This window comes from Pongo abelii, chromosome 13, assembly GCF_028885655.2.
Source record: "Pongo abelii isolate AG06213 chromosome 13, NHGRI_mPonAbe1-v2.0_pri, whole genome shotgun sequence".
Lineage (NCBI taxonomy): Eukaryota > Metazoa > Chordata > Mammalia > Primates > Hominidae > Pongo > Pongo abelii.
The window spans coordinates 107,522,411-107,542,451 of NC_071998.2; the positions used below are offsets into that span (position 1 = coordinate 107,522,411).

At 43.0% G+C, this 20,041-nt stretch overlaps 1 protein-coding gene across 1 annotated transcript in view; it reads left to right on the forward strand.

Annotated features, from left to right (window-relative positions):
- PAPPA (pappalysin 1) overlaps window positions 1-20,041 on the forward strand; it is a 248,661-nt gene that overhangs the window by 159,613 nt on the left and 69,007 nt on the right. The window contains exons 11-12 of the mRNA XM_024252110.3: window positions 18,075-18,188; window positions 19,171-19,306. Of these exons, the coding sequence (XP_024107878.3) occupies window positions 18,075-18,188; window positions 19,171-19,306 (250 nt within the window). The remainder of the gene's footprint in view (window positions 1-18,074; window positions 18,189-19,170; window positions 19,307-20,041) is intronic.

Sequence of the window (20,041 nt, forward strand, 5' to 3'; positions counted from 1 at the left end):
TCGAGCAAATTAATTAGCCTCTCTGTGCCTTAGTCCTCTCATCTGTAAAATTAAATAATTAAGGGGAGATGGTGAGAATTTCACGGGATAGCACACTTAAAGCACTTAGGACAGTGCTTGGAATAGAGTAAGTACTACCTAAATTCATTCAGTTCTGTCATTGCATCAAATCTTTTTTTTTTTTTTTTGAGATGGAGTCTCACTCTTTCGCCAGGCTGGAGTATAGTGGTGCAATCTCGGCTCACTGCAACCTCCACCTCTGAAGTTTTTCAAGCGTCCTGCCTCAACTTCCCAAGTAGCTGGGACTACAGGCACACACCATCACATCCAACTAATTTTTGTATTTTTAGTAGACACAGGGTTTCGCCATGTTGGCCAGGATGGTCTCGATCTCCTGATCTCGTGATCCACCCGCCTCGGCCTCCCAAAGTGCTGGGATTACAGGTGTGAGCCACCACACCCAGTCTCTCCAGAGATTTTTTAAATGACATTTCTCTTTCCCAGAGTGAGATATGACATACTAATCTTTTTGTAATTCAATGTCTTAAATTTTTTAAGTCTGCCTAAATTCTCACTGGAGGACTTTTGCTTTTGGAGCATATTCTCCGTAATTCACAAGAAATATTGGTCTCACTGATTTCTCACCTGTGAAGCTTTCTATTTTGTTCCCCATGGCCTATAAACTCCAAAAGTCTTAGCAGAAAAGGCCATGCACAATCTCTACCTTTGCTTTACAGGCTATTGCCTAAGCTTAGGGCACGTTCCAGGCAGTATGGACCAACTTGCAATTTCCAGATATGTCTTGGAGTTTCCTTTTCTCCTGCCTGGAAACACCATCATTTGCTCCTCAACCTTTTTAGGGCTTAATTATCCTACAGGGTTTAGCTCAAGTGGCTTATCTTCCATATCCCTCCCCTGACAACCTTAGCCCATGAGCAGCCTCCCTTTTCCATGTACAGAATACTTCTGGAATTATCAGACAGGCTTGAGCACAAGCTGACTTTCAGTGTGCATTGCTTGTGTCCACAGCTTTTCATACCAAATGACCAGTTAGCAGCTAAGGATTTGGCCCTCATCTTATGCCTTTAGGTATTTCCTGTGCCCAGCACAGGGCCTGCTGTGTGGACAATACTCAGAAAATGGACTCATTAAATGGTGTTGTTGGGAACAATAGCTGCTAGGTGTTACCTCTTTTATGATTGGATTAAATTTATAAATTGGTGTCTACAAGTGATTCCCTTATGTTTCCAGGTTACAGCCTCCTGTTAATACCGTAGGTGATCAAAGCAGGCAGGGCCTTCTGAAATCTCCTGGTTCGTCCCTTCATATTACAAAGGAGATAAGTGCTACTGTGTGAATTGGGGGAGGAAGAGGTCCTGAAAACCCATCCTGAACCCAGACCTCATGTTCTTTCTGCTACTCTGTGCCTCCATAATCCATCCTCACCCCCGGAATGTTCACTGCACAATGAGAAGTATTGTTTGGTAACTGTTTTTGTGTGCTTACTGCTGTGTGTTCCAGCATCAAGAACAGGGCCTGGCATATAGAGTTTCATGATAAACACTGATAAATAAATGTTTTTTTTTTTTTTCCTCTGCTAACAGCTTTGGGCAAAAAGTAGTAAACAGCTTCTGGAGGCTGAGCCCCAGGAAGGAAGCTCTACCCTTTGCTTCTTGTTATTGCAGGAAAGACTGGGGTCTAAGCAATTTTCCTGTGATTGGCTTCCTACAGAGATGGTTGGAAATCTAAGGGTCTTCCTTTCTGACTTGAGAATGTGGTTCACCTTGAGAGAGATCTCCCAATACAAGGCCCAGCACAGGAGGGTGTGAAGGAGTAAGAGGAAGAAAGAAGGGAGGAAGAAAGAAGGGAGGAAGAAGAGGTGGAGGTAAAAGGAAAGAAGAAATATAGAATTAAGAGACAGAGAAAAAGGAAGGACTACACAATAACAACAAATACCAGTAATAACCATAATATAATAGTAATCACAGAAATTGATAATGATGAGTAGAGTAATGAGAATGGCTTGGCTGTCAGAGTGATTACATTATGTAGAGAACTCTATGCTGTTTTTTGTACATTTAAACCTGTCAACCACCGTATAAGGTAACTACTGTAATTTTCACTGATTTACAGAGGCGTAAATTAAGACTCACAAAGGTTAGGTCACTTACCCAAGTTCTTACAGGTCGCCCAGTGGTAGAACAGGGAAGTCTAGAATTTGAAACCAGAACCACATCCCTCTACAGCCAGGAAGAAAGAAGCAGCAAGTGATGAAGGAGGAAAATGTCAATTTTGTATTTTTAGTGAGTAGGGTGTATCTAAATATTTGCATGTGCAAGAGCTCTTTGAATCCTCACAACGCTACAACATAGGTACCATCATCTCATTCTGCAGTGGAAGATATTAGTGGAAGCATTCAAGGCCATGTTGTCAGTGAATGGCAGAAGCTGAAATTCCAACTCACATTCCTTTGATTTAAAATGCATGTGTCTTCTGGTGCTTAGTGGAAGATTCAAGGAAGTGGCAGGTGCAGGGGTTGTTGAGAAGTTCACATTGTGGATCCCAGATTCCCAGGCACTGCATCTCAGAACAGCTGCTTCAACACCCTGCATTTGTGCAGATGTCTGTTGCCCTGGCCAAGGCTGTCACTAGGGAAAAGCATCACTCTGGAAGGTCCTTGTTCCTCAGAGAACTCTGCTGATAGAGTGATGGACATATAAGTCAACAGTGTCCATTGCACCTGTGGTGGACAAAGCTCCCCAGTTTGTACATCACAGTCACTGTTTCTACCTCTGAAGCCTGGAGGAGCAGGCCAGGGAGAAATACCACTTTTGTCTTTAAAAATGGGAGTTCTTGTTTGAGTTGGAAGGTCTGCAGAATGCTCTTAAAAACATAAGTGACTGCTGTCCACCTGTTCCTTGCATACATCACTGCATTGCATCCTTTGGAGACTCTTCCTAGGAAAAATCAAGCTCGAGGCAACCTAGACAAGAGTACTGCCTCCTCTTCAAAAGCAAAAAGAAGAGAGCGAATCATGTAGTGATTCCCAGCCCTTACTCATTGAGGCTATAGGAGGGGATGGGAGGACCCTGAGGTCTGCAGTGAGAAGCAGGACTCAGAGACAATGCACTCTGCATGATCATCTTGGCATCTAGTGGGGTTCCCTGCAGGTAATATGACTTGTACTTCATTTTCAACACAATCTGGAACACACAGATCTTAATTTGGAAAGCTGGATAACAGGAGAAAGGGGGAAGAGGGGAGGAAACAAAAACAACAACCTGGAAACTTCTAGTTTTATGAACTTGAGAAAGTCTTGTTCTTTCAAGACAGATGTTTTTAAGTAAAAAATCACTCCTCTGACCTTTCTTGAATAGGCCAATGCGGTCAAAACTGCCATTAACCACTGTTCAACTATTCGTAACCAAGGGTTTCGGTGACCAGGCACCGAACTTGGATGTGATCATCGCTTTCCTGATTAACCCATGAATGCCCAGGGGCTTTGATTTAAAATCAAAGGACAAGGAGAGGTGTAGAAGCTTCCTAAGACATCCCTCTTTAGTCTTAGTAGCTCTGAGCTGAGTGATGGAGATTTCCATATTTTAGTGCTTTACTCCAGGGTTGGCTGTGTTTCTGAATTTCACTCTAGAGCCAGCAGAGAAAGCATTTGGATTAAAGCTAAGTAGATTTTTGTTTTTTATCTTCAGTGTCTAAATCTCAGTCAGTTTCAGGTTTGGGGCTATAGAGCAGAAGGCATTACCCAGCCCTGTTCTAGGATTATGGTGTTTTTGTGTTCTGGTCCAGAACTTAGAAGTGTTTCAGTGCTCAACATACTGCTCTAGAACTGACAATGCCTCTGGGCTCTGAAATAAAATTGATGATTTTTCAGGATTCTTATCTGGAGCTGGAAATGCCTCAGAATTTTCTACTGCTGGCAATAGCTCTGTGCTCCTGTCTAGAGCTGAGTGTTGATCCTGACTGAAGTTAACAGTGGTCTCTTGATCTGATCCAGACTCTACACTGGTTTTATATTCTGATCTAGAATTCATGACATTTCATTAATTTCTTTCAGTACAAATGCAAAAATAAAGTTTAAACTACAGAAAGTTAGCAATGTATTTTTTTAAATAACGTGCTCAGAACTGTGTTTGCAGCAATATTCAGCATCTCAAACTTATCCTTCACGCCTCCGCTGTTGACATCATTTGGGAAACTGGGTTTGTCATGGCTTAGCTGTGGCCGAATTTTTCTCCTCTGGCCATTTTTTTTTCTCCAGTTCCTGTTCTCCAGAGCCCATTTGATATTAAGATCTTGCATTTCAGACCTGGCTTTCAGATATAGATTGCCTCAGCAACTCCCTTCTCCAAGCCCCTCCCTCAGCCTTCACAGAGCTTGAACACAGAACCTACCACATTTCTTTATGAGTGTTTGCTTGCTTTGTTCTTCACCTCCCACCCCCATGGGAGGAGAAGGAATTTTTATCTTTATTGCTTTTGTTCCTTTGGGGTCCATTTTCTTCATATGGACCATGGGAATGAAGAACCTAACACATAAATAAGTGCTAAATAGATGTTTGTTGAATGAGTGAATGACTGAATGAGAGAGACATAGAAACATTTGATCCTAGGCTGGACAGAAAAAAAAAAAGATTCTTTCAAAAGAAAACAGATCCCTGGGAGCACCCAAACCACTGCCTCTCACCCTGTAAGAATACAAGGAAGGTTTTGCATCCCACTCTTTTAACCCCGTCAGCATCTTACTCTTGGAGGTAGCACATGTGCTGTGAAGTCACCCACGGACCATCTGGCTGGGGATCCCATGTTCCTCCTCTGCTGCGAGAGATTACGTAAACTGGACAGCAGCCTCCAGATGTTAGCAGTTTCTGCTCATTTTTTTCCTCCCTTTTCAACAACAATAATAATAATTAAAACAAACACAGGCCTCATCCCCCACCCGCACCCCTGAAATTACAAACAGGTGGGCCCAGATGTCCTCCTCCTTCCTGTCCAAGGGCCTCCTATTCTCGAGGCCCAGCTGCCGACCCTCAGCAGGGCCTGCCCTGGGCTGAGCCGGACAGTCATGCCAGCTGCCCTGTGGCTCAGGCCACAGTCTCCCGAAAGGGGAAATGGCCATGTCATGAGAAGTCTCTGTGCCAGACTTTCCCTCTCCCCGCCTCCCACCCCAAAGCCTTGGCCTCCAACTTAAATGGATGTATTTTGGAGGACTAGGTGGCTTAAGAGATTAGTAATGAGATCCCAAGTCTTTCACTGCTGGGTCAGGAGTTCATAGGCGGGCCTGGGCCACTAGTGAATGGCATAATTAGTGAGACAGGGAGCAGGCCTGCGGAGGGCCCGTGTGAAATGAGCCCAGCCAGGCCTTTAATGGCAGCAGTTGTCAGCAGCACAAAAGGCGGCCGCCACATCCGACACTAATCACTCTCTCTTGTTAGAGGATTTACTAGCTGGAGGAGCTCGAGCCCCCTACCCATCTCCTCCTCAAAACGGGCATCCGGGAAGGGACTCGGCCCAATGCCTGGCTGTACTGTCTACAGAACGGGGAGCTGATGCCAACCCCGTGGGGTAGAGGTGTGAGAACTAACATTTCATGCAATATAAATGAGTGACTAGTGTCATTATATTAATCAGTATTTCCACTGCTATTGTGAATTTTCTTTCTCCATTTGAAAAAGGGGGTGGGGTAGGAGATGAATCTCCCCATCACAGTGACATAAGGATGGTGTCCATGGAGGTGGAAGCATTTGGATATTTATCATCCTCACCGTTATTGTCATCATTCTTATTAAGATCAGCATGTACACTGTGTGGGTCTCAGTTTTCTCATCTGTAGAATGGACTGGGAATAGGAGATAGACTTGAAGTAACACAGACTTCAACATCCACTCCGGACAGGTGTGGCCTTGGCACCTTATTTATTACCTCTGAGCCCAGGCTGTTTATCTGTAGGACAAACAAGGAGGAGGATAGTAATACTGGCTTCCCGGGAATGTGGAAAATCTATGTTTGGAACATAGGTGCTGGACAGTAAATGATGGCAAAGAAAACATGTTAGCTTTAGCACTTTCATGAATGATGTCTTAGGCCTCTAACATAAGCTTTTCCCTTAGAAGAAGGTTGAGACATCTATCTGTTATCCCCCAGAAATCCTGAACCTGTGTGTATGAAATTGAGCAATTTAATGAGTAGTCTCTAAGAATCAATTCTATGATTCTGAACCATATCATTTCTAAGAAACTTAGTTTCCCTATCTGTAAAAATGTTAGTATGCTGTAGGGTAATGATGTCTTATATGATTTCTATATTCTCTTTCCATTGAAAACCTGGCTTTTCCTCCATGATCATTTGGTCTAGCCAAGGGTTTACACCCTAAATCCCAGGATTTCAGACGTGTGGGGAGGTGCCAGCCTGAAGGGTATGAGATCCCTGAGGAGTGTGAAATGCCTAATGTGTTAGGGACAGATCCCTGGAGCAACGAGGTGCTAATCAGCCCAGAGCTGAGCCCCAAGGCTGGAGGGCATCCAATGCCAAGTTATCTTATCAGAAAGTGTCTCCTGGGTAGAGGCCCTGAGATCTGCTGCTATTTCTAGAACTCTGGGAGGGAAGAAGAAGCCATCTCTCTGTTTCACATTCTGGCCCTGCACATAGGAAATGCTTCTTTCCTTAGTTGTCTGTCTATGCCGAATAATAAATCCTCATATTGAAAGAAACACAAACCACCCCTCCCTTTCCCCTCTATCTCTTTAAGGCAGGCATCAAAGGGGAAAGCTGCTCTGGAGGCCTGGGGAAAGTGATAATTGTTTCTAATGGTTGGTAAAAGAAAGCCTGGCTCCTCCCTCTCTTTTTTCTGCCATTGCTATTAAGTGTGTAAAAAGGTGTGTGTGTGTATGTGTGTGTGTGCCTGTGTGTCGTATTGTGTATCTGTTAACCCTCGGTTTCCCTTAAAGTTTTCTGTGTTCATTGGTCAGTTTGGAATTAGAGGCATAAGAGGGAAGCAGGGATAGAAGTAGGAATGAAGAGAAGATCTCAGGTAGGAGAGGTCTATAGTGCTCTGCAGGTAGTGGGAGAGGCCCTGAACCTGAAGTTGGAAGATTTGAGTTGTGTTTGTTCATTATATGGATTAACTGAGATAAGACATGTAAAGTGTTATTGTTGTTATACTTTTTTTTTTTTTTTTTTTTTTTTGAGACAGAGTCTCACTCTTTCACCCAGGCCGGACTGCAGCAGCGCTATCTTGGCTCACTGCAAGCTCCACCTCCCGGGTTCACTCCATTCTCCTGCCTCAGCCTCCCGAGTAGCTGGGACTACAGGCACCCGCCACCGCGCCCAGCTAATTTTTTGTATTTTTAGTAGAGACGGGGTTTCACCGTGTTAGCCAAGATGGTCTCGATCTCCTGACCTCGTGATCCACCCGCCTCAGCCTCCCAAAGTGCTGGGATTACAGGCATGAGCCACCGCGCCTGGCCATACATTCGCTTAGCATCTAAGCTGGACCTTCCTCTGCTCTTAATACCGAAGATAGAAAAGACAAGAGCTCATTCTACCCCTCAGTTCAAGAATTGCAAATAGGATTCATCTTCTAGGCCAGTTCTGAGCAATTGAGAGTGACTCCCCATAGCATTTTGTTGAGATAGATTTAGAGGCCTACCTTCAGGGTTGCACTATGTAATTAATGGTGCCCGTCCTGTGCAATGCATGAGAGAGTGGTAGCACTGATATCACGTGGGAATGAGTCCTGGTTCTCCTGGTCCTTTCCTGCACTACATGGTTATTATTATCTCTAAACATTGGTCTAGGCCCTATAGATTTTGATTTCTAGATCTAATGCATCACCAATCTTATAAAGCCATATTAGTTTAACATAGGGGACATTTGGTGAGCCCTGCCCAGTAACCTGCATTAGACACTGATGAAAAGGAAAGATAAGTCAGGCATAGGCACTGTCTTTGAAGCTCATACATGGAGATTCAGATGGACAAACAAGAAACCATAATGCAAGTGTATTACACCAAGGGTATGGACCGAGAGTTATTGGGAGGTCAAGCCATGGAGTAAGAAGAGAACAGACTTTGCATCAGACGAGCATGAGTTTGACTGCTAAGCCATGGCAGGCTGATCAATGCCTACCCAAACCTCAGAGTCCTTATATCTCAATTGAGGATAAAGATGCTTATTTCACAAGATTATTAGAAAGGTAAAATGAGATAATACACAGGCAGCACCCATACTGGGCAGACCATCTTTAAGAGCTGGTGCTGGAAGGCGCAGTGGCTCGCGCCTGTAACCCCAGCACTTTGGTAGGCCAAGGCAGGTGGATCACCTGAGGCCTGGCCAACATGGTAAAAACCCCATCTCTACTAAAAATACAAAAATTAGGTGGGTGTGGTGTATCTACTAAAAATACAAAAATTAGCCTATAATCCCAGCTACTTGGGGGGCGGAGGCGGGAGAATTGCTTGAACCTGGTAGGCGGAGGTTGCAGTGAGCTGAGATCGTGCCATCGCATTCCAGCCTGAGGTACAAGAGGAAGACTTCATCTCAAAAAAAAAAAGAGCTGGTGCCCTCTCCCACTCTCCCAGGAGAGCACTGGGGAGGGAGAACACCATCTGATCAAAACAGCAAAGCCTGGTTTATGGAGGAGGTTTTTTTTTTTTTTTTTTGTAATCTCAGAAATGAGAATTTTTATTTTTTTATTTTTTATTTGTTTTTATTTATTTATTATTATTATTATTGTTATTATTATTATTATACTTCAGGCTCTATGGTACATGTGCGCAACGTGCAGGTAAGTTACATATGTATACATGTGCCATGCTGGTGCGCTGCACCCACCAACTCGTCATCTAGCATTAGGTATATCTCCCAATGCTATCCCTCCCCCCTCCCCCCACCCCACAACAGTCCCCGCAGTGTGATGTTCCCCTTCCTGTGTCCATGTGTTCTCATTGTTCAATTCCACCTATGAGTGAGAATATGCGGTGTTTGGTTTTTTGTTCTTGCGATAGTTTACTGAGAATGATGATTTCCAATTTCATCCATGTCCCTACAAAGGACATGAACTCATCATTTTTTATGGCTGCATAGTATTCCGTGGTGTATATGTGCCACATTTTCTTAATCCAGTCTATCATTGTTGGACATTTGGGTTGGTTCCAAGTCTTTGCTATTGTGAATAATGCTGCAATAAACATATGTGTGCATGTGTCTTTATAGCAGCATGATTTATAGTCCTTTGGGTATATACCCAGTAATGGGATGGCTGGGTCAAATGGAATTTCTAGTTCTAGATCCCTGAGGAATCGCCACACTGACTTCCACAAGGGTTGAACTAGTTTACAGTCCCACCAACAGTGTAAAAGTGTTCCTATTTCCCCACATCCTTATGGAGGAGGTTTTATTTCACCTGGGCCATTCTGTGTCCAGGTTCCCTGAGGCCCTTTACAGCTGTGGTCTTATAGGCTGTCTCCCAGCAGGCTTTCCCTCCTGTAGTCCTCAGGACCCTTAAGGATCTTGGAGGTTTATATCAGGAAACCAACTTCTGTCCTTCTTGCACCCTTGCAATTCTTGGGAAATAACCTGGCATTGGAACTGCAAGCCTGAGGTTAAAATGTGGCCTAAGGAGAAATATTGAGAAACACTGCCTGGTTGTGTGTGTGTGTCTGTGTGTGTTGCACATTTGTGCATTTATGGGTATTGTTATTGTCAGTATCCATCCCCGCACTCCTCCTCCCCATTCCTTTTCCTATTTTCTTCTATAAGGCTCATTCGCAGGTCCCTTTGGGTGGAAAAAGGAAATTGGAGAGGTTGGGCTAGAGGCTTGATGAGCACTTCCTCCCTCCCATGATTGACAAAAGGGCATGTAAATCTGTAAAATCGAAATTCAATGGAAACCTCATGGCATGTCCCCTGTGTGGGAAAATACCAGAGCCCCCGCTCCCCCTCTTCTCCCTCCGTCTCCCTGCCTTTGTGTACATCGTGTGTGGGTGGAAGATAAACTGGATTTAAAAAAACCCTTTGAAAGCAAGACATCGTTAACTCCTCTAATTGAAAGCAGTCTTCTGCAAAGGAGGGGGATTTGGAGGCGGGTGCTGGATGTAGCGGCTGGCAGTGCACTGAGTGGACAAGAGTCCCCGGGTCCTGGAGCCACAGAGTCCCCTGTTTCTGCAGACCTGGAAGGCCTAGTCACCACCAGACATCCTGGCCCCTCACAGAGGAGCTTATTGTATATGATCAAGCCGGTCTCTTCTCCCTCCACCGGGCTATGTTTCTCCATCCATCAAATGTGAGAATTGGAGTAAGAATTTCTGAGGACCCTCCCAGCTTAGATATCCAGTGATCCCAAAGCTCTGGGCAAAGGATTTCTCCAGCTATTTTGCAGCTTGCAATTGCAGACACAAAAAGAAAGAAAAAGAGAGAGAGAGACAAAAAAGCATTGCTAGAAAGGCTGCAGTAAACTTTTATGTTACTGTTCTGATTGTCTTTGCCCAAAAAGATGTCTTGGAAATTAGCCTTCAGCTTCAGAGAAAGGTACCCATAAGTCTCAGAAGTCAACAGGATGTTCACCTGCTGCACAGTATGGTTTTGTTTGTTCGTTTGTTTCTTTGTTTGTTTTACACTTAATTTTAGAGTCAACATTCTTTCCTGCAGCATTCACCTGAGAAGCTGGAAATCAAAAGCTGGCAGAATGTCAGGACTGAAAAGGCCTTTGGAGATGAATTCATCTTACTCTGTCTTTCCATAAATAGGAAGAGTGAAGGTCAGAAAAAGTGAGCAATTGAGTCAGTTCTGGGAGGCAGGTCCCTTGCCTGGCAATTGCAGGCTCTTTCTACTGTATCACTCCACTCCGGGGCAGACCTGAAAAGGCCTGTTTTGGTCTGTTGAAGCAGCTTCTATTTCAGGAGCCCCAGGGAAAGACAACAAGAAGTCCCAAGTCCATCTTCCATGTGGCTGGGATTAAGACCCTGCTAGCACAAATATATCTATTCTCTTGTTTAAAAATCTCATCAGAGCCCTGAGAGACATGTGGGCAGGCTCTCTTGAAGTTAACATCTATGGTTAAGAATGTGGGCTAAACTTGTGCCTGGATTTCAATTTTGGTTCTACCGCTAACTAGTTGTATGACCCTAGGTAAATTACTGGGCCTCGATTTTGATATCTGTAAAATGGGTATAATTGTAATGCCCACCTCACAGAGTCATTGTGAGCACTACATGATTTAGTACATACGGAGTCCTTAAAACAGTGCCCAGCATAGAATAGGCACCCGATACACGTTGCTGCTGCTGCTACTGCTGCTGTTGCCTGCTGGGCCCCTATTATTTCCTGTGTGCTGGGAAATCTGCTGGGATTTATTTGAGGATAAATAAAACATGCTTCTCACCTTGGAAATCTTCAGAGTTTAAAGAGATGAGGCTGGACTCTAAACAACTATAATCTAACTTGACAAGTGCTGTAACTGAGGTATAAATAAGGAACTATACGGACACATAAGAAAGAGCAATTAATTCTGCCTGGGGAGCGAGTAAAGGCTTTCAGAAGGGATGATATTTGAGAGTGGCTTTGAAATGCGTGTAGTATTTCACAAAATGGGCAGTGCAGCGGTGGTGGGGGTGGGGGTTCTGGGCTGCAGCATCATGGAGGGGGAGTCCACAACATGTGGGAGAAAGAGTTGTCCAGCATGAAGGAAGCACCACTGTATAGATGCCAGGGAAGGAAGCACAGAGAGCAGTGAAATTGGTGGAAGCTGCTGAAACCAGCTCCTGAAAGCCTTTGTAAGCTGTGTCAAGGGAAGGTTCCATCCTGTGGATCATGGGCAGCATGGTGGGTGGATAAGTAGCAGGGTGGTATGGTTAGTTTTTCCCCTTTGGAAAGTTAATTATGGGGAGCATTTTTATGAATGAATGTGGCGGGACCAGAAGCAAAAAGACTGGTCATTGGTGCCCTTTCTCCACCAGAGGAAGCGGAGGTTTCAGTTGAGTCCAAGTAGCAATTGTGTTGCTTTGTAATTAAGTACGCAGAACATGGAATTCTAGAGATCAGTCAACTCCTAGTTGTGATATGCAACTGGATTTAGGACCTTGAAAAGATTTTTCAAAGCCTCTGAGCCTCATTTTCTCACCAGAGAAAATGCAGTGGCTCTAATCTCCCAGACTATCAGGGTTAAATGATATTGTGACTATGAAACCCTTGATGGATATTATGACTGTGGGTGTCCTTAAGCTCCTGGGGCCCTTAAAGGTCATTCAGTGCAACCATTCAGTACAACTGCAGAGGGGGAATTGGAGAGTCAGAGAAATGTCCAGTTAATTGGTGACAGAGCTGGAATTAAGCCAGGTCTTCTACTGTCCATGGATGGTATTTGAAGGAAACACAGATTATCTCTGCAGATAATGGACAGTCTAAGGGATTCTGCTAAAATAAGTGGCCCCCCTCAAAGCCAAGTGGAAAAGGGGTCACTTGCCTTTCAATTCCTCCAGGTGCTAGGATGAGGATGAGAAGCAGTCATCTGCCCAGCTTCCATAAAAGACACAGGGCTGGGTATCTTGGAGAAGAGAATGGTGTTGGGCACTAGAATTGCTGTCTGTCATTTCTGCCATGATTTCTTGGGGGAAGAGATATAAATGTCACTGGAGATGGTTCTACACAGCAAAAATAGGATCAATAAGGTACAGAACATAAGTGAGAAAAGTGCACTATTTCTGGGAGACAGAAAATTTTGCTTTTTCATAAATGTGTTGCTCCTTATTGGCTGTATATTACCGTGCAAGATACCTCCCCTCCCTTGACCACTGCAAAGGGGAATGATCTCAGCAGATAACCTATTCTAGTCCCACCTAACTTTAAAATAAGAAAGCTTATAGGCATTGCTACTTAGAAGAAACAGTAGGAGAAAGTGGATCCAGGAGTCTCTCTCTCTCTCACTGTTGGAGAGGACTGTCCAATGGTACATAGGCTTTCTATAAGTGGAAATGAGCCGTATGTCCATGAAGTAATCAAGAGGCTATGTCATCCCTCCTCCAACCTGAGAGGACCTAAGTGAGGGTGCTTGTCAGCCCAACCACATCCGCTCTTTGCCTAGCACTACTATATCAATTTATTTTTCCCTTCACTTGATTATTTCATCTAAAAAATATTTAATGTATTTATACATTAATAAATGTAATTATTTATTGTTGTCCCAGGACAACAAAGCTGTGACCTGAAGCCACCCCAGGGACCAACTATTTTCTTGGAATAAGGGCTGGGGAAGCTGCTTGTAGGGTCCTGCTAGATTGCCCAGGATGGGAAAAGAAGTAAGCAGGTTTTCTGCCAATGTAGACACCATTAAATCTGTACCAGGGGTTCAAAGAGTCAAATACATTCAGGCCAGTGGATCAACATTGAATGTCAACATTTTAGTCATTCAAAGTAATAAATCTTTATTTTTTATTGTGGGAAGAGCACAGCGTGAGATCTACCCTCTTAACAAATTTTTAAGTATATGGTACGGTATTGTTCACTATAGGAACAATGTTTTACCGCAGAGTCCTAGAACTTATTCATCTTGCTTAACTGAAACCTTATGCCTATTGATTAGTCACTAATCACTTTTCCCTTCCCCATCCCCTAGCAACCACCATTAATTTTGTCTTTGGTTCTATGAATTTGATTATTTTAGATACTTCATATTAAGTGAGCTAATGCAGTATTTGTTTTCCATGTCTGGCTTATTTAACTTAGCATAATGTTCTCAAAGTTCATTCCTGTTATTGCAGATTGCAGAATTTCCTTTTTTAAGGTCAAGTAATATTCCATTGTGTGTATATATCACATATTCTTTATCCATTCTTCCGTTGATGGACATGTAGGTTGTTACCACATCTTGGCTATCATGAATAATACTGCAATAAACATGGGACTGGGCAGGACAAAAAAACAGGTTTGAGCTCCATAGAATCTCTCCTTATCTCCTTTTTCATTTCCCTAGGGAAACCCAAAGCCTAGAGGTTGCCTGTGTTTCTAGAGCACTCTTGATGTGTTCCACAAGACAGGGAGCAGTGTGAAAGGAGGGACCAGGTCTTGTTCACACCAGCATGGCAGAGAGGGGAAAAAGGGTTACTGTGTTACTTCCTGACATCTGTAGGGCTGGAAGTCTGGGAAGAACCTTGGCATCACTGGAAGGATGGAAAACAGTATGGCTCTGCATGGGGTATAAGAAATGTGCAGATTGGCAAGGGGGAAAAGGTTAAGATTGGGAATGTCACTGGAGCCAGTGTCACTGAAGAAACTGGAGGAGGGGAGATGATGAGCGAAGAAGAGCTTAGGGGTGATGGTAGGGAGAGCTAAAGAGGCCCCTAGAATGTGTGATATAACTCTCCTGCATGTCTCCTCCCAAAACATTCAGTAAAGTCAACATTGCTCAGCAATGCTTTATGGAGTTGGATTTGCCTTTTTGGAAGGTGAAAAAAAAAACACAGGTGGATGAAAACAGAGCATCCCCATAAAATCAGTCACCTTGGGGATCACACTTGTGTCCTTAGTGGCCAACTTTGTATCATGGGCAAGGCTCTTTTGTTTGCAGTTCTCTGAAGCCTGGCATGCCATATGCCCTCAGTAAATGGCAGCTGAATGAGCAGATTCACTCAATGTTTATGAAAGCGGAGGCTTGTAAGGGTTTGCCTCTCTCTTCCTCTCCAGCCTCCCTCCACTTCCCCAGGAACATAGATGATTTTGCAGATCAACTAGGGCTTTGGGCAAAGTTTCAGCTGGATTTGTTCATTCTTCCCTGATCTGCTTTGCCTGTCCTTGGTCAGGATTGCAGCCAACTTGAAACAAACACAAAACAAAGTAGGAAAACAGAAGAATAAAATAACACCAGTATATTCCTCTAAAACCCTGTCTAGTGCTAATAGAACTGACAAGAGGAAATAGTATTTAAGCAATAAGAGGGCTTTGTTCATGTCAGAGAATCCTGTAGCTATGAATGCTTCAGATGCAGAGATAAGACCCCCAGTCTAGCCTTGAGAGATGTGCTTCACCAAGCTCTGCTGGGAGACAGGCAGCTAAGAACACAAGGGGAAAGAATTCCGAAATGATACATGTCGAATTGCTGGCCTGGATTTCAAATTCCATAGATAGTTTATGCAAAGTCTTGTGCTGTTGTAAAGTGTAACACAATCCACTGGCAGATCTGCCTAAACCCGGTCTCAGTTGTTTTTGAGAAAAATAAATAAACTTAAAAACGTCTTCCAGCCCATTTAAGTGGCTATGTTCTACCCTTAGCCTCCTCAGTGTGAGGCTTCTAGAGATTTGAATAATTGAAGCCATCACCTAATTCATCAGCAATGGGATAGTTGATTCATGGCATGTTTCTTCTCAAGAAGTTACCAGTGATATTCAGAGAATTAATATTGTGCTTTCAGAACCCATCAATTCCTAGGGCCAGGGTGAGGGAAACTTTGGCAGCTAACACATTTCAATACTTTTTGATGCTTTTAAAGCAATGAAGCTCTTTTCTTAAATGAAATATTATAAGGCAGCTTGATATATATAACAGGTGAGTGCAGATGCTCTGTTTGAAATAGTAGACTGGAAACTAAGCAGATCTTCTCTACATCATGATCCCCTGGCCAACTTCTTCATGGAATCCAAGGAATCCACGGAAGACATTGTGAAAACCTGTTGTCTAACCCAACATTCAGATGTGCAAGGTAAACTAAGGGCCAAAAGACAAGACAACTTGTTCAAAATTGCACACCACATTTTGGTTATCTGTATTATCCATATTGTATTTGCAGCTTTACTATAAATATGAAATTACTTCAACAAAAGGTTTATTTAAAAATAAAAGTATTAATGCTTGCAACTGCAGATTATAATGCAACCATGTGCTTTGATTAGTGTCTCATTATTATAAAGAGAATTGAGACCTGGCATTTTCCAGACCTCCTCGAAGCCAGAACCATTGCAAGAAGTAATGGAAAGAGAGACATTTGAATTTGCACAAATTTATAGATGGGATTCCCAGGATGGAATATAGCATAGAATATAGATGGGATTCTCAGCAAGATGGTGCCAAGAGTAAGAAGGATGGGCTGTCATAGAAAATTCAGACCTGGTCCAGTTCATTGGAGCCCACTGTACTGAACACATTGTTAGGAAAACTGATGTTGATGGTTTTATATCTATTTTCAATGGCTTTCTAAGCTAACAGTTTGGATTTTTTTTTTAATTTATAAAATTACATATGATGATGTAAACCAAAACCACCTATGTATAACAGGTGTATGCACTACCTGAAATTGACAACTATACAAGTTTTTCATATTTGCTTCATGTCTCTTTCTGTAAGAAAAATAACACACCACAAATAAGATTGAGGTCCCTTTTTTTCCTGACTCCCGGTGTCATTTCCCTTCCTTGATACACAGAGGCAACTACCACCCTGAATTTGATGTATAGTTCTCTACTCTATTTTTAATTCGCATGAATCGCTGGGCAATATATAGTTTTGCTTTGTGTTATTTTTATAAATGACGTCATGATGTACTTATCCATTTGCACCTTGTTTCTTTTTTCCTCTCAATGTTATGTTTTGCGATCTCTCCATGTTGATGTCTATGAGCTTACCATTAGGGCTTCCTTTTTATTTGGCTAAAGACCATACTGAGCCAAGCGTTAAAATATTTTTATATCATCCTTGTATATGAATCCAGTTTATTTCTCTTACTGTTCCTTTGCCATAATAGAATTCTGTCATGTGAATATTTCATATTTTATACATTTCTCCAACAGGAGAACATATAGACTATTTCCAATCTTTCCCTACTATATTTATTGTAGAAATGGATATTCTTAATCCTTGTATATACTTTTCCATTTTACTTTTGTTTTTGCTTGTTTCAGGTGTTTATGTTTGTTTGATCTTGTTGAGGATATATCACTTTTTTTCAATAGCATATGAGATCCTCAGGGCTCTCCAGGTCAGCCGTACTTTTCGGATGAGTGGAATGCACTGACAAGACATGAAATGACAGGCCCAAATTCACAGGGAAGTTTTGAGAGAGGAGCCACCTTAGAGACCAGAGGAGAAGTACCAATTTGGGATGAGCTTCTACCAAAGACCTCACCGATTTCAAGGACAGCTCAGCTGTTCCTATCCTCTTTCCCTCATTGCACTGTTTTCTGTTTATATTTATATATACATTTGTAATTACTTGACTAATATCTGCACACATTGCCTGCTCTAAGCTCCTCAGCATCTGTCTTTTTCATCATTTTGTCCCAGAGTGTTTGACAAGCAATAGTTACTCAATAAATATCATTTGAATGAATGAATGAACCAGTAAACGAAGTGACATTTGAATATGCAAGAAACCCCTAAGTTTGAAGAATGCTGCTTGTCTGTAAATGTTTCCTGTTTCTTTTAATACTATTTGGTATTATCTATCATTGAGAATGAAATTTATGTGTGTGTGTGTGTGTGTGTGTGTGTATATAAAGTGATGGAACTGATTTTCTTTGTTGATGGAAAAGCAAATAATGTTTTCAGTCTTTTCTCTGTTGTAATATCACTTGGAGCACAATTTACAGATTTGTTCTAAAATCATCTCCTTGACACTCAAGATTCTATGAGATCTAATTGTTCAACCCACCTTTTCTGCCACTGTCCCTCAGCCTCAGTAGTAACAGGCATTTGATCACAACCTAAGCATTCTGGGTTTCTGCTTTCTTCTGAGCCTTGCTTCTGTTCCCTCTGCCTGCAATGCCCTTCCTCTTATCACTGCCCTACTCTTCCAGGCCCAAATCAAATAACAATTCCTCCAGGATTTGTCTCCGTGAGAATATCTCTGTCATCTCTACCATCAAAATACATTGTCTATTATATCCTTAAAAGTGTTGAGGATTACCTCTTCTACATTAGAATGTGAGCTCCTGGACCAGATTCTGGTCTTTTCATCCCTGTTTTTTCCTGTGGTACCAAGAGCAAAATAGGTGAACAGTAAAGGTTTGTAAAATTGAATTTAGTTGAACTTCTGACACTCTCTAAAACATGATTATTTTTTCTTTATATTTTTCCAGGTGTGTCGAACCAAGGTGATAGATCTCAGTGAAGGCATTTCCCAGCACGCCTGGTACCCTTGCACCATCAGCTACCCGTATTCCCAGCTGGCTCAGACCACTTTTTGGCTCCGGGTAAGCTGAAGCTCTGAGAGCTTTGGAATCTCCAGCAGTGAGCCACAGAAAACACTGACTCCCATGACCCTTTCTGAAGATGGGTTGTCTACCTGCTGAGGGTGTTAATTGTAAGAATAGGGAACAAAATACTTAGCAGTGTGATGCTTCCTGAAATGGAATCCTAATTGCTCATGGAATGCCCCCACTGAGCTCTTGTTTTAGCAAAGAGTTTGGATACATCTTGTCTGCCTGGAACCTCCTATTCATTGTTCAAGATCTTTTAAAATTATCTTTTCCTCCTTGAACCTTTTACTGATCACCAGAAAAATAAGTGACCATTATCTCCCTTCTTGTCCTGCATGTTTGGTTGCTTGTTGGATGGCACTTGTCACATGGTATTACAGAACTGTCTATGGTCTTTCTTTCTGGCTAAGGATTGTGGATATTACTGCATTTTGGCTTGTGTGTCACTGACCTACTTTGAATTCCCAAAAATGCAAGGGCCATATCTTATTTAGCTTTCTCTCTTCAAAGCTGAGTGCAGAGGTTGACATGGAGAAGTGAAAGGTAATAGTATGTACCAATTTTTTTTTTGTGTGTGTGTGGGTTTTAGTGTGGACTGGGACCCTTGCTACAGACTTTACTCTCATTATCTTACTAGAACCTCACAACAATCCTATGATGTACCTGTTGGTTTTTTGATTTTTTTTTAATCCACCATTTGGAAATAATGGAACTTAGACCCAGAGTGGCCCAGCCATTCACTCAATGTCACACAGCTAAGTTGGAGCAGAGAAAGATTGAAATTGGGTTTCTGATCTCAGAGCCTGTGCTCTTCACTGTTAGGTTTCATTGGCTCCTCCTTCCCATCTTGGACCCCTGATGAGTAGTAGCCCAGTTCTTAAAAAGGAAGTTTCTCCTCAAATGCACCCCAATGTGGCTGCCTCCCCACCACATGACTGAGTGCACATGTGACCCTCCTATGTTTTCGCAATTTCAGGCATACTTTTCTCAACCAATGGTTGCCGCAGCTGTCATTGTCCACCTGGTGACGGATGGGACATATTATGGGGACCAAAAGCAGGAGACCATCAGCGTGCAGCTGCTTGATACCAAAGATCAGAGCCACGATCTAGGTAAGCATGCTCTCTTGGGCTTGGCTTGCTTTTAGTACCTGCTTCCACCTCTGCCCCATAACTAGTTGTGAGGATCAGCTTAGAATGAGCTCTTCCTTCCTTTTTCCCCTTTCTTGCTTCTTTTCTATTTGGCATTCTGGTTGACCTCAAATCAAGATGTGGTTATGTATCCAGAGAAATCTAGATCTGGCAGATACAAGGATAAGGAGCCAATGGCCAAGCACTCCCTTCTGCCAGCCACCTTTAACTCAGACATCCCATATTATTCCCCATAGACCCCAAGAAGGAGAGAGACTGACTAAGAGCCATTTCCCCATTGTACATGTCACCATCTGAGACCCAAAGAGAGGCACCGAGAGACCCCAAGTCACATGGTGGGTCAGGAATTACTAGTTAGATTTTCAGTGTCATAGCCTATTGCTTTTTACCCTATAACCAGGAGTGTTCATGACCCTCCACCCCAAGTGGGGACTGTATCACCAGTACAACCTCTGGAGAAGTTTCCAATGAGAATAGGAATAGGAATATTGTAGGAATAGGGAGGCAGTTGAGGAGTCAGGTTCTACCATGGGAGGACCTCCCTGAGTGCAGGGCCAAGGGGGAGGACAAGGGCTGGACTTGGCCACTTGTACCACCCCTTTGAATACCCACATGCACCGTGGTCCAGGGGAGAGAGCCTGAATCCAGAGCTGACAGCTGAGGTTTGGATCCTGTCCCCACCACTCACTCACCTTG